Source organism: Bactrocera neohumeralis, chromosome 4 (genome assembly GCF_024586455.1).
Source record: "Bactrocera neohumeralis isolate Rockhampton chromosome 4, APGP_CSIRO_Bneo_wtdbg2-racon-allhic-juicebox.fasta_v2, whole genome shotgun sequence".
NCBI classification, from domain to species: Eukaryota; Metazoa; Arthropoda; class Insecta; order Diptera; family Tephritidae; genus Bactrocera; species Bactrocera neohumeralis.
The window spans coordinates 872,843-887,748 of record NC_065921.1 but is presented as its reverse complement, the minus strand read 5'-3'; the positions used below and the strand labels follow the sequence as shown (position 1 = coordinate 887,748).

Below are 14,906 nucleotides of genomic sequence, written 5' to 3'. Positions count from 1 at the left end.
GTATGTACATAAGTATAAAGACTTCCTTTGGGTTGTATCCTTCTTTATTAGTTGAAATTAAATACACATTTTTTTTATTCATTTTCATATATGAAAAGTATCCGATTAAAATATTGAATTTAAATTATCAGAGCAAAAATAAGACCACTTGAAATATTTTAAATAATAAATTATGTGGTTATACATAAATTTTGAAACTTAGTGCTACTACTGTTTCGGTTGAATTTGTACGATTCAAGCACGTTAGGGGGTCCAGATTACATCCTTGGAATATTTAAAATATTTTGTTTAATTTTTCCGGTTTACTTAATTTTAATTTTGTGAAGTTTCAATTTGAAACCCAACATCTCGCTTAACACACCCGACAGAGCGGAGAGTATGACAACTTTCACTGTGGTAAACAAATAGGGATTGGCGCTAAGTCCTGATATTTTGAAGGGTGTTTCCAATTCTTTAAGCAGATCAGCAGCCAATTTGAGTACGCTGTTGGATACCATAAGTTCGTCTTTTTTTTTAGGCTTTTGTTCAATCTGCGTTGAAATCGAAAAATAATTGAATGACAAAGTTTAACTCACGTAAATAGATCTGTTATGAATGATGTGTTAAATACCTGTAAATATAAATTTATTTGTTCAGTTATGAGAACAGAGACGCTTCGATATTTGTGATGTATTTTATTGCCAAGAGTCATAAATCGGACCAAAAATATCCCAATTGTTGTAGACCACATCAGCGCCTCTAAATTTAAATGGGAGTGTAAATGCACCGAGTCCTTAAGCCATTCCACACTGAGAAAAGCCAGCAATAGTAAGGTGACTATGAATGCCGCTGACACAATGACGTCGACAGAACGTTGCGGCCCACGTTTCTTGAAAATAACGACATATTATTTCATATATGTATATACATGTCTATAGCTTTAATTAGGTATACAATTATTTCATTCCTATATATTTTACCTTGAGATATGAGCGTACACTAAGCCAAGTCTTGATATTTCGTACTTTATTTAACCGAAAATGTGGCAGGTTGGATTTACGTGCACGACGCGATGAAGTTAGATGTGAGAAGAGCTTAGCATAGAGGAATCTATAAATTGAGTTAAAAGATTTGGATATATTTTTGCCATATTTTGTGCAAATTCACCCACTTCTGTTTGAAAGTCCGTTCTGCCACAGCGAACACAATGAAAAGAATTGTAGTGAGACAGAGGCGTTGGAGGAAGCTTATGACCAACACAGTGCGCTCCCACTGGGTACTACCAAAGGCAAAGCCAAATATTTTCCATAAGGAAAATGCTGCTTTTTGCCATAGCAGCATAGGAACTTCAAGGTAATTGATTTCATTGGCATTGGCGCTGTCGATGGTTACCTAAGGCAAATAAGAAGTAGCACAAAGTATGAGGAACACTAAATGACGAAAATACTTCACACAACCGACAAAAAGATGGTATTAAAGAGAGAATGAATGAGAACCCCAGACCAATATAGATGTAGTCGTTTGTTTCCGGCATTGACTCAACGCGCTCAATAATACAGGATGAAATCTCAAGCACGGACATTTGTGCTTTTTTTATCTCGCGTTGTTCCCAAACAGTGCAACTGACTGACAGAGATATATCCAAATAAAAAAATTATTGGTTCGCGCTTGAAAGCATTCTGAACTTACTGCGATCTGACGTGCCGTGTGGATTCAAAATGGTGGTGGGCATGAAATCTGCATCGTAGCCATCCTCATCTGAAAACTGATTACTTTTATAGTTATCAGAATTCTCCAACTCCGAACTGTAACTGCATTCTTCACCTGTGAAAATTCCATAACATGAGTTTTAAGAGATTTGTAGGAATATTAATTAATTAGTTTAATAATATTACTGTTTGTGGTTACACCAAGCCATTCTGTAGCAGAAGTTGTACACTCAGTATAATTAGAAGCGTTGCCCAGCGAAGCAGGACTAGATATAGTCTCTCCATCGTCACCCTCTTCATCGGTTTCGCCACTGCTTACATCTGCTGCAACGGAAACATTTAGTTTCCTCGATGGCTGATAGATTTCACATGAGGCGAGTGGCCGCATTTTTTCATTCAGCGGTTTGAGGCGATAATAAGGGTTTGATTGTGGCTGCGCCAACATTCATAATGCAAATCAAAAAAGTTTGCAAAACTTTTTATAATAAAGGACAATAGATTGTTTGTGATATCTAAACTCACCTCTCCTTCATAACTGCTGGTATCTTCCAATCGTTCTATCCGATTGGTTGCATTTAATCGCAAACGTAGTTTATTCTCTTCGGTCAGCGCCGGTGTCTCTGCATACGAAACCGGTAGTGCTATATTCATTTCCTCCCCACTTGAACTTTTGCCATTCAGACTCTCAAAGCCATCATCTTCACAGATTTGGCGTCGATTGTTGTTACGAAGTGCTGGTATCGCCAAGGAACCTTGGTTGGGCGCACTCGTAGACACAGACGCAGCAGCAACGCCGCCCGCGCTATGATCCGCCATATTTTCCTTTCGATGTTCGGAAACTAGGCAATCAGTTCGCCTTATGAGATCATCATAAAATTCTTGTACGCACGTATCGATGCGTACCATTTTGCTGCTGGGAGAAGAGTCAGCGCTCGAAGTGGTAGAACTGGCATCAATTGCACCACTTTTATTACGCACTGTTCCTGTGGAGCCGCATGTTGTATTCGGAGAATTGCTTTCACTAGTCGTGGTGGTGGTCGCTGCCGATACTGAAGCGGAGCCGGAGGGGGATGACAGTGATTGCGGTGAGGTTTGTTGTTGCTTCTCTTGTGTACTCACCACAGTCGGTTCGCTACTTACTATGGCATAGTTATGTATGGGCGAGTGCCAATTTACATTTCGTTTCTTATTTCCTAAACTATGACTATTCGTAGGACTATGGTTATCGGTATTGCAATCGGTGCTGGTACTGCTAAAGTCTGCAGCAGTTGTCGTCGCTTCCGTTGCGCATTTGAGATCAAGCTTCAGTTTGGCGGGACTGGTGCAGCGACGAATGCCGGTCGTGGTTATGGTCGTATTGTTGAAGGTCTCGGCGCTGCCAATGCGAGCTGGTGTTACTTTTGGTGGCACTGGTGGCCGTTTCTTTGGCGTTGTGGAGTCGTTTATATCGGCAGCCCCATTGCTTGGCGCCGATTCCACGACATTAGTAGTGACATTATTTATTTTGGTTAGCTTCCCGGAATTCGCTTGCATTCTTTGCATGGCACATATTAAGCGTGTTTGTTGTGTACTTTGTGTAGTGGTTATCTGTTGCTGCTGCTGTTGTTGTTGTTGCACTATTGCAGCCTGCTGTTGTTGTGTTGAAGCATCAGTAGAATCTTGATTACGCAATCTATATAGTAAATATTTATGTTAAATAAAATATATTCATATGTGTATGTGTGCATATGTTTACGTGAGTGATTTGAAATGCGTTTTACTGATGTCTGTGAAAATTTACCTAACAAGTTTCTTGCGCCTGCGTACACGATTCTCACCACTTTGTCGTGGTGGTCTGCCACTGTGGCTGGCATTCGAACAGCGTCTATGTTTGGACTTTACACTAGTTAAAATATTAGTTGCCACTATTTGCGAGTGTATAAAACTGAGCAGCAAGCCCAATACCATAGGTATAATCAGGTCCGATAAGGTGACAACGTGCTATTAAAAGGGAACCCAAAATAATTATGTGTCCTTGTGCGCATAAATTTTCAGCATACGCATGCATGTTCGTACCTCTTCTTCTACCTGATTACTTCCATAATTTAGATCGGCCTTGGTCGCATTGCTCCTCGTCAAATTTGTGTCTATGAGAGACGAAGATGTGTTTGTGTTATCGATACCACCAAATCGTTGTAAATTGAAGGTGTACATTGCCCAAGTAACCATTTGTGTGATGTACATTAATAGCAGCACGGCGAACGTGTTTGGCGATGTTTGTTTCACCCACCATCGTGAAAAGACAGGCAAGAAGAAGTACCGCAACACGGCCAAACGTATCACAGTTAGAAGAGATTGTTTTGGCTTGGCCTTTGGAAATGTGGAGCCTACTCAAAGGGAAATAAATTGTGTAAATATTAGTATTTGAAAATGTTACATATTCAGTGGGATTTTTGGCAAACAAACCTCTAACTAAATCGACATCAATCAGGTCTGTTTTGAGCTTTGCATTTTTAAGTGTAACACTGTTAAAACCATCTAAAATTTTCTGCTCCACAGTTTTCTCCCATTGCTGCTTATCGTAGGTGCCAATCTTTTTCTGATACCTAAAATAATAGTAAGTGGCGAATTGGAAAAAAAATCGGCAAACATGGTGTATTTGGTATTTTACGTGTATAGAAAAATATTTTGGAAGACATTACATAAGTTTATTCTGATATTAATAAATAAATAAATAAATATGTTAGAAGTGAGTGAGTTAAATTTTTGCATCGCAAGTATATAAAGTTCCATTCACATAAAACTTTCCTCGCTTTGCTTAACAGTTCATACTGAAACAACGTAAGACTGGTCTAACTGTAATACCATTTTCGAAAAGAACTCACCACGCAACAATTTCATCCAATTTCATAGTAGTGTTTACATACGATTTCGCTCGAAAGATTTCCTATGAAATATCTGAAAACAAGAATTGAAAATATCCACATGTATAAACATAATAATAGTGAAATAGTTAAGTAGATTATATAGATAATGCATTTATGTACATATTCTCCTTTATATATCGCTCGCTCCGAAAAATTTGGAATTATACACTAGCAATTTGAAAGGATCAAACCCGAGTGGTGTTCAAGTGTTATCAAAACATTTTGCTTCGTATCTAAGGTATTTAAAATAAAATCAACATAATTAACTCAGAATATATGTGCATATAAACCCAACTAATGTGTCTACATTTAATATATTGGAATCTTTAATAAAATTAAACATATTATATATTTTTATACACTGAATTTTAATAATATCATGATGTGACAAGAGAAAAAATACACGTTGTGTATGCAGCTCTCAATGTCACATTGCTTGTTGCTCTTTTTTTGTAAAACAAAATTATGGGAATAACCGTAGACTGCAAGTTAGCAACCAAAAGTTTGCACCCAAAACAGCGTAGAAAAATCATAAATGAAGTTTAGGTCAGAATTAGTTGAAATCGTTTTGCAAATTTGAAATATTAAAAAAATTACGAGCAAATAAGACAAAAAGTATAAAATTATAAACATAAACATTTATATTTAGAAAGTCAAACACTAATTTGGTGCTTTTAGGCGCAATCGAGTAGTAATGGAATATGAACATGTAATTAGAGAAAATTCTTTTTTTTATATGCAGGTACTTAAACAACATGCATATATACATATGTATGTATGTATGTATGCAGCATGGTTTTGAACTGATACGTCGCTTAACAAAAAGTGAGCGTTTGTAACAATATTAATACATTTATCGTAATATTTGTGCTCGTTGTTATAAGCAATCAAACTTATTGAAACATATTTGGGACTATACCATGATATAATTTCATTTAGTTAGTAAAAGTTTCACAAAAGGTGTGCATAAGTTTATTTTCATGTACAAGCGAACACGAAGTTATTAATATCCAATTAACTTCTAGTCGTATCAAATATTAAATAAATATATTTATTAATGGTTCTCAGATCGAGTGAGGAGTTTTTATATCTAACATATGAAGTTAAAATGTATGGGAAACCATAGTTATAGCAACTAATACATCCGTTAGTCACAACCCTACTGGGAAGAATAATATGTGGTTGGGTGTACCATACATTTAAGGAGACTATCTATATCGATCTTTTCTAATAAGAAGATAATATATGTTACTAAGATCTTTATTTGTAGGTATTTGCACAGTTATAGCTCTATTTTAAATATACAAAAGTTATCTACATAACAATTAGCAATAAAATAGAAAAATTTGGATACATACATTACATATGTAAATATGTATGTACGCATAGCATATATATTATCAGACATGCATACATATTTGCAATTAATCAGTATTTGAACAGTCATTCTCATTAGGTCCCAAATGAGTATTAAGCACAAGCTTGCATTGGAAAGCTTTGTGTAAAATTCATAAGCATAAGCTGTTTGATAACAGCAATGAAGAGTCGAAAGCAGAAAATGAATACAACTATATAATAAAATTTAAATTTAAGTGAGTAAACATTTGTATAGAAAAGAAATCTTCTATGTTAACACATTTCGTCCAATTACCACTCACACCAGCCTGAAAGTTTCCTACTAGGCTGGTTAGCATTTACAAGACTACAAACATAAACATACATACATATATGTATGTATATATATACATAACCCAAGGCATAATATTGGTGTAAATTTTAACAACAGAAACTGTGGGGCTGACAACTTTCACCTTCACTCGCGACTTTACATCCAGAGTCTGTAAATTGCAAAATAGACTTGCTGGACAATGTTAATTAAAAGACAAAATATTTACCATACATGGCTACGGTATAATAAAGGCATATACATTTCAAAAACAAAGAAAATATTAGAAGATTAATATAAACGGTGCCAAAACACAAAATAAATGGGTTGAGACTTCCGCATTGTGAGATCGATGATTGGAGGCACATGCATCCCACACATATCAACATATTTAAGAGTAAATATATATGTTTGGCGTGCAGTAAAACAAGCATGTCAACAGCTGTTTAAGACGTCGCTGAGGCTAGAGCATTTTATCTGCTTTTTAGAACTTTTTATTAGGTACCGAGTGTTGGCCTTTTTTGGGATAATGTGAGTTCGGCTTATGCAAATTGTAATAATCACTAATTTACCAAGAGTAGTTTCAACGTCTAGGTTGGTTAGTTGGAGTGAGTTCAAGGTTATTATTATTGTTTACTAGCACATCTGTTTTCGATGCTACACTTTGTAGGTGAATCAATTATATTAGCAATAAACCTAAATCCACAACTGCAAATACTAATTTATTTTCACAAAGTCAAACTTACCAATTTACGCATTAATTTTTTTGAAATTCGTTTCACTTTATTAATTCATTTATTTTTCAAACGATTTTTTATTCTTTCCACGGCTGCCAGTTTAGTTAATATTTCTTAGTGTTCTTCTCATTTGATATGGCACCATAATATGTCCGTGAGACAAGCGCGTTTATTATCCAATTCACAGCAGTCGCGGAACAACAAAAACTAACTGAAAATTGTTCCTCCCTTTGATTTGGTTTCCACATCAAAATCAAATGTAAACTTTTTGTTTTCGCCTCCAGGTGAGCGTAGCTCCACTCAATATCCAATAATAACAGTGCTCTCAATGGTGTTTTATTCTTCCGGCACACATTGCTAACTCTCTCCACTTGTCAACTTGGCTGCTCACAGTGAGTCTTGGTAGCGTATGCAACGAATGTTATAAGTGTACATACATATGTACTAGCAGCTGCAAGACAAAGTTCTCTGCCTTTACTGGTATTCGGATAACCAAATCTTTTTCAATTTTGTTTTTATTTCGTTCTTCTGCTGACCCAAAACAAATGTCAATTTTCTTTCTTCTATTCGCTGTTTCACGATTTCACTTGGAACTATTTGCGATTGTTCTGTGCCCACCTCTGAAAAGCGAAACAGTGTTGCGGTTTTTAAACACCAAGATATGATTTTGCTTATTTTATAAATGAATGGAAAATATACACAAACAGTTTTTATGAGTGATTTTTAGTAAAAAATAATATTTGACTGAATGATTTGAACGAACAATGTAGTATTTACACTTGTTCATGATTCAATTATAGAAGGTTGTGTCGACACGGAGCGTGCTTCTTCTTACGAAGGAAGTGTTTGTTTCTATAATATCAAAATCACTTATGATTTTCTTTTTTCATGCGTTTTCTGTTTTCATGTTACCACTAGTTACCACTAAAAAAATGCATTTTCTTTGGTGGAAATTTTTTAAGAATTAATTTTTGAATCATAAAAATAAAACAATACAAAAGAAAACGGCTGATTTTGACATTATGAATCCAATTGCTTTTGTCAAATTGTTGTTTTTGGGCTATCGACAAGACGTTATATTATATAATTGAATCAAGCACTTGTTTCATAAACTGATTGCTGCATTGAAGGAGAGATCCGCAAAACATCCTAGGTTGTACAAGTGTTGGCAACACTGTTTGGAACAAAGTATTGATAAGGGATAACTGTCAAAATCTTCTGATAAGAGACACCAACAGCTGAGTGCACTTATTGTTATTGTTAAGGGCAGGGTTTAAGATGATGAAACTCCAATAGATTAACACCGGTTAACTTATGCATCCTATCAGTAAGAAAGGCATGAACGATCTCCCTCATGAAATCATAGAAAAATATTTCAATGATCTGTGATGCATTGAGGACTGCATAGGCCCATTCACATACATCTTTCCTCGCTTTGCTTATCAGTTCATACAGAAACAAAGAAGCGAAGGAAACAAAAGATATGCCTCAATGAAAAAGATTGGCGGAGATTTTGCTTGACTTCGCGTCGTAACCTTTTTATGTGAATGTACTTGCACATTTTTTTATTATACCCTGAACAGTATATTCAATTTGCCACGAAGCTTGTAAAATTCTGAAACATCGGAGATCTTATTAAGTATGTATGTATGTATATAAATGACCACCGTGACGAGCTGTCCGTCTGTCCGTCGGTATATACGTCAACTAGTCTCTCAATTTTGGAGATATCGATCTGAAATTTTTCCCACGTCCTTGTCTGGCCTATTTGTCGGAACCGATATCGGATAATGCTGAACTTGAACAATCAAACTCAACTCATTGTATGGAAAACTTCCTGTTTGACAAGATACTTTCATGAAATTTGGCTTTGACTCTTGCCAAATGTTCAAATAGGACCACTATTGCTTTTAGCTGTCATTCACACTGTCCGTTTAAAATCAAAATAAATAATTTTTCATATCATTTATATTATAAAAACTGCAATTGTGAAGGGTATTATGGCTTCAGTGTCGCCGAAGTTGACGCATCCTTCCTAATTTTCAAAGAAAAACTATGATTTGCGTTGCTTGCCAATCGTAGGGCATGAAATTATACCAAAATTCAATCAACTTTGTGAGACATAAAAATACTGTTAAATTTCAATCTAAATTACTGATAAAATGTTAATCAGTCTTTGCCAACCCATAAATCGAAAATAAACACACATTCGCTTCTTATCATCCAAAAAATAGTTTATTTTATCCATTTTGTAGCAAAAAATTCATATTTATACATACATATATGCGAATACAAACGGCTTAAACATGTAATGTCGTGTGCGCGTGTATATCTGCACACATACATGTACATATATACGTGCAGTAATAAATAATTCGCAGAAGTTTATTTAATAAATTCAAATTCATTTTCGACAATCGTACGGCAACGAATCAATTAAGTTTCTCAATTGCCTTTACACAAATACATTGTAGATTTCGTTTGGGTTTTAGTTGCGGCGGTCTAGCTTTTGCATATTTGTGGACTTAATTTTTAATTTTTCGCCAAGAAGTATTTCTTTTGTCTCTCTGATAGTATTCCCGAAATGTACTTCAATCGATCCTTTGTATGTCTCTCTCTCTCTATTTGTAAATGTTTATTTGGATTCGTTTTCGGATCTATGTTTGCTAAAAATTCGTTGTAGTAGTTCTCCTTACGTCTAATTTAGACGATAGAATTGGATGATAATTCGAAAAATCTTTAATTCTTTTGTCGATGTATTTATTGAAATGTGTGTTTGAAATGTTTTCTCCAATTTATAGACTTTTTCCAGTGTATTCATTATTCCTCTTTACGCTTTAATTAATGGTAACTATTTATTGTTTTTTGGTTTTTAATTTATCACGACTGTTTTGGGTGTTGCGGCGGTGGCGGTGGCGCCGGCTTAAAGCATTGCAACAGGAAGGCAGTGTATAATAAGAAACCAACGGCCAATGCGATTAGCGCATACATGAATATATTCAGTTCTGGCTGGCGGAAGCGATTTTTGCGTAACCATTCCAAAACCTCATCTTCGGAAAGAAGATCACCTACGAAGAAATTCGAAACGCATAGATATTTCAGATTTTCCTAAAACAAAATTTCCCGCACCAACCTCTATAAATGCTGGGGAACCTTCTTCGGAAATATACCATAGCTGGCAGCTTTGTAACACCCCATTTCTTGGCATAACGCGAATCGGCCATCTTAACGAATGTAATGTCCAAGTTATCCGTTTCACTATCGATGTTTTCCAATTTTTCCAGTGCAGCGATACTGTCTTGCTGATTATGTTCATCTAAAGGGTTATGTCGTATGTTGTGAAAAGCTTTTCCGATATTTTGTATGAGTTAATATTACTTACAAAAGAACACCGTTATAAATTCGTTTTCCTCGAGCAGTTTATCTAACATTTTACGATTTACTTCCTCAATTTCATTTTTGATTTCGAAAACATCTTGTGAGGTCAACCAGGTTATAATTTTGTCGTGTTGGTGCAAATCACCGTCGTACAAAACAGGAACTTGTTTTCTGAAATATAAATCAGGCAGTGATTGTTATTGGTAAACTTTTTGTTCACTATTTTCGCCTAATTCGAAGCAAAAACTCTTTTTTCAAATATTAATTTACTCACCTAAAGTAGACCAGTGAGGGAATATTCACGACATCGTATTTCTTAGCCGCTTCGATGCTTGCAATCTTCACGAAGTCAATGCCAAACATGTCAGCTTCGCCGTCAATCTCTTCTAGTTCCTCGAGAATTTCCTCACACTCGGCACAATCTTCTTCATCTATAATGTTTTGTATATTAAATTGATTGGTTAAAGAAAATATTCCCACAGACAAAGAGATATCTTGAAGTTAATTAGAAACATCGTTACTTACAAAAGAACACCACTAATAGCGTAGACTCAGCCATTAAGCGATCCAGCATACGTTCGTTTACTTCTTCAATTTCATCTGCCAATTCGCGGTTGTCATCGTCAATTAGCCATTCCAAAACCGATTGTTCGTTTTGTAGATCGCCTTCAAAAAGCAGAGGATTTCCGTTTCTTTATGAAAGAAAATGCCAAATTAATACAAATGCAGTCAGACATAAAAGAAGGCATTGATGTCTTCTAAGATAACGTAGGACCTAGGACCCCCTGATATTATCGCTTATAAGTTTGAAAGCATATTAGTTGCGGGGTTGATGAAATACTCAATAAATGTTCAGTGCTTCTTGATTTTGAATGAGTAAATACTTTGATTCAGTTGGAGATAAGGTTTCTTTTTAAATAGACGGATATTTACTCAGTCGTTGAACAACTTGTTGGTAATTTAACTCTTAGATCCACTGGCATTAAATTGAGAGAGAGAATGGAGTTATCAAGATGGCGTTAATGAAACTCCCAACTTTCTTAGGCAATTCTAAATGAATCTATTTGAAACCACTCGCATTGCATCAACCGAATTTATTAAAAAAACCTTCCAATATATTCTAATTCGGCTCGTTTCTTTTGCGACATTTAATTGGAACACAATTGGCAATACTTTACCGGAAGTACACAAGCGCTGGGAATGTCTTTATCGAATAACGTTTTGCCAGTTGCGGATCCTGTATTTTGACCATATGGATACCAAAGACATCACATTCGTCGTCGATCAGTTCAAGGCCTTCCAGAATTTGATCGCAAATATTACAGTTGATTTTGTCTGGATAACGAAAAACAATGAACGATTTTTAGTCTTAAACCAATAATTATCAATTTCAACAGCTAGAATCATTATTTGATATTATTACAGTAACATCGTGGGAATTTTTATAAATATTTTAAGTTAATGTGTATTTCAAATATGGAACGCACTAGATGTTCAAATAATTAATCGTTAGTATTTCTTTGGATTAATTGCAATTGATATTTATCTATTGTTTGGAAGGTTAGAAATAAGTTAAAGAAGACAGATGTTATTATTGTTATTATAAAAAATACTATTTATATAGTATATCTACAAATTTAGTATTTCGGATTTGCATACTTTTGTGCCTCCAGGAGCAAGGCAAAATTGTGCATTAAGTTAGCTTAAAAAAGAAAATTTAATTAGTTGTGTTACATGGGGACAGAGAAAGAAAACGCCAAAAATTAAGGTATTCATTTCCAAACTAAATACAATAAATTGATACATGTGTAACATATACAATGCAAATTCTTGGAATTCCGTTTTCCGTTTTGAAAAAAAACTCTTAATAATCGTATTATATAAACTTCACGCAATAACAATCTACTTTATAAATCTTTAAGGGGTTACATGGGTTTACGGGTTTCAAAATTGATTTTTTGTTAATGTCTTATTAAATTCTGCAACATCTCTAGGATATTTTCCTAAATTTTCAAATTGTTCCGAGTAATAGTTTCGGAGATACAGCCTTCAGAACTTGTGCGCTCGAGGCTAGCTAGGCTAAGTGCGCCGTCTTTAAACGCGTTTTTTCTCGAAACTGTGTTTTTGAAGTCGGTTGGCAATATTTCTCAAGACGGATCTTCATTAAATTTTACACAGGCCTTTAAGATACTATTCCTAAAGATTTGAACGAAGGATTTTTATCGATTACAACTGTTTGAAAAAAGAAGTCGCAAAATTTTCATTTTTTGTAAAAATGTCTGCCAAAAATAAAATTTTCAGCTATTTTTCCTTCGTCCAAGCTCTAAGTTAAGGTTTTAACCAAAACACGTATTTTAGATGATCCTGTAAGGAGATATCCTGCCAAACGGGGCGCATCTTTTTTCCGAAGGGTCAACGGAAATGGCCGCGCATGGCCGAAATCTCTTTGAAGTGTATTACAGTGCATAGGAATATAAATTACCTTTACGAAGTCACATACAACAAAGAACCTATTCAACATAATAACATTCAAATAAGCTATGTTTGGATTTTATTTTTTGTGTTTAGTTTAATGACTGTTTCGGACATGAAAATATTAGCTTTAGATTTTGTATTTAATCTTTCTTTCAAAATATTTTATGGGCATTGACGGATTAAAGCGCAGAATCAATTATTTTAGACTTTAATTATTTATTCACCATGGGAGTATTTAAAAGATTCAGGCCCTTTGATTTCGGGAAAATCTTGTAAAGTGGCATTATATGAGCTCACCAATTCTAAACTTATCGTGACATATACATATATTTTTGTATGAAAGAAGGAGTTTCGGGAATTATTTGTATGTTTTACGTCAGTTTGCTGAAAACAGAGATTTAGAATAAGGCTTCTAATTGTAGCTTATAATACATTTGGAATCAACCACTCGTATCACCCCAACCAATTTCGACTAAGCAGTTTTTAGATATACTATATTTATTATTTTACAAGTGACATTTAGTTTGAAAAGATACTCTGCTGTTTGACATTTTGTAAAAAGTAAACACAATATTCAAAGCTAACCTAACTTTAGTTGCGATCATGCTGACCCAGAAGCATAAAATTAGTTTCGAAAATACAAAAGAAATATGCTCATGTACCATTTTCCATATAGGTCAGAGTGTAAGTATTTAGATTAATTGGTTATGTACAAATTTCGTAGGTTATGTAGTATTTTTCTGTGAATACCTTGATTTTCGATACGTTTTCTTTTGCGTGAAATGTAATTCTTTATAAATTGTTTGGATGCGTGTTTCGAGGTGTTGTTCATGCTTCCGTTTAAAGAGGCAGGCGAACAGAAACTGCGGCAATAAGCGGGTGGTTTTCCTTTGCGCTCAGTGGGTACTGGGGAGTTTTGTGGTTTCGGTATTGGTTTGTGTTGGATCGGAATGTGTAGTCGTTTGTTTTTTATATAATATTTTTATGGTTGTATTGACAGTGTTGTTGATGTGGGGTAGTGTGAAGGTTCATTATGAATGGACAATACAGGGGAAGAAACAGTTAGAATATTTGAAGCAACACTTATCAAAAAGAAGTGTAAATCAAAAGGATTACCATTAATTTTGGAGGAAACTTACAGAAATAAACAGCCAAGTATTGTGTTTCCTCAACCATAGTTTCCAGCATCTGGCGGGTGATTAGCTCGATGCGATCTTCAGTCTTTTGGGTGATAAGCCATTGTAAGACCTCTTCTTCTTCGTTCAATTCACCTGAGGTTAGAATAATGCACATTGTATTAAAGACATTGGTTACTTATTTCTCTTCGCTGCGGTTTGTCAGTATTTCAGGTCGCGAACAACTCTTGGCCAGCAACCTAAGTTGATAGTCCTGCTTTCAGCCTCTGTTTTCTCCGTATCTATTGTATTGAGGGGGGCTATTCTAAATTCTCTTAAAGTGGGCTATTTTAGTCAACATCAGTCGTTCGAGACATTGTCGACATGTTCAGGGACTTAAGCACTTCACTAATGTTGCTACCTACCTTCGAAGACATTTGGAATACCTCCCTCGAAGTACACCAGGGCTGGATACTCGTGCACGCCATAGCCGTCAGCAACAGAGAAATCTCGTGTCTTAACAAATGTAATACCGTGCTTATCACAGTCGTCATCAATGTTCTCCAACTCTTCCAGTACTTTGGTGCACTGCTCACAACCATCGGCATCTATACAGAAACCAAAGCAAAAATAAAATTATGCATTAATTAGCATACGAGAGGGGTTAGACATTAAAGTGTTAGAAAAAAGCGAGAAAGTTAGCATAAGATCGAAGATCGCAATTTTTTAAGGTGCCATATTTTTGGAAAGATGGTTAGTAGATTAAAATCCCCATCAAAATATTTTTAGAGATTTACGTGCTTATCATATGTACATGGTGGACCCAGTAGTAAGTCCACTAGGAGACTAGTGTAAAAAAAATGTAGTTCTTGTTACGTGAGGATGGGCAACGGTAGAGAATGCTAGAGGTTGTTTAGAGCTTTAGAGCTTTTGGTCTCTTT

The 14,906-nt window shown here is 35.2% G+C and overlaps 2 protein-coding genes across 8 annotated transcripts in view; both read right to left on the bottom strand.

Annotated features, from left to right (window-relative positions):
• Nucleotides 1-26: 26 nt before the first annotated feature.
• LOC126755354 (protein phtf) lies at nt 27-7,615 on the bottom strand. Its single transcript, XM_050467865.1, has 13 exons — nt 7,007-7,615; nt 4,553-4,625; nt 4,134-4,273; nt 3,744-4,054; nt 3,469-3,668; nt 2,211-3,360; nt 1,875-2,121; nt 1,669-1,803; nt 1,427-1,605; nt 1,151-1,371; nt 960-1,089; nt 611-868; nt 27-530 (listed from the first exon to the last, which is right to left on the bottom strand). Exons 2-13 carry the CDS (start codon nt 4,576-4,578, stop codon nt 303-305), a joined length of 3,225 nt encoding a protein of 1,074 aa, XP_050323822.1. The 5' UTR covers nt 4,579-4,625; nt 7,007-7,615; the 3' UTR covers nt 27-302.
• Nucleotides 7,616-9,205: 1,590 nt separating this feature from the next.
• LOC126754841 (uncharacterized) overlaps nt 9,206-14,906 on the bottom strand; it is a 41,105-nt gene continuing 35,404 nt past the window's right edge. For all 7 annotated transcript variants that reach the window (XM_050467012.1, XM_050467016.1, XM_050467015.1 and 4 more), the window contains 8 exons: nt 14,391-14,573; nt 13,990-14,121; nt 11,554-11,710; nt 10,901-11,067; nt 10,650-10,806; nt 10,380-10,546; nt 10,131-10,313; nt 9,206-10,065 (listed from right to left, as the gene is read on the bottom strand). In XM_050467012.1, the coding sequence (XP_050322969.1) occupies nt 9,878-10,065; nt 10,131-10,313; nt 10,380-10,546; nt 10,650-10,806; nt 10,901-11,067; nt 11,554-11,710; nt 13,990-14,121; nt 14,391-14,573 (1,334 nt within the window). In that variant the 3' untranslated portion in view covers nt 9,206-9,877. The remainder of the gene's footprint in view (nt 10,066-10,130; nt 10,314-10,379; nt 10,547-10,649; nt 10,807-10,900; nt 11,068-11,553; nt 11,711-13,989; nt 14,122-14,390; nt 14,574-14,906) is intronic.

Bases quoted from the DNA above. Each gene is read 5' to 3' on its own strand.
- LOC126755354 (XM_050467865.1), bottom strand. From the start codon at position 4,578: ATGAAATTGGATGAAATTGTTGCGTG. The intron at 1,804-1,874 runs GTAATATTATTA...GAATTTTCACAG, and splicing joins GCTTGGTGTAACCACAAACA to GTGAAGAATGCAGTTACAGT. The intron at 1,606-1,668 runs GTAAGTTCAGAA...TATCTCTGTCAG, and splicing joins ACACGGCACGTCAGATCGCA to TCAGTTGCACTGTTTGGGAA.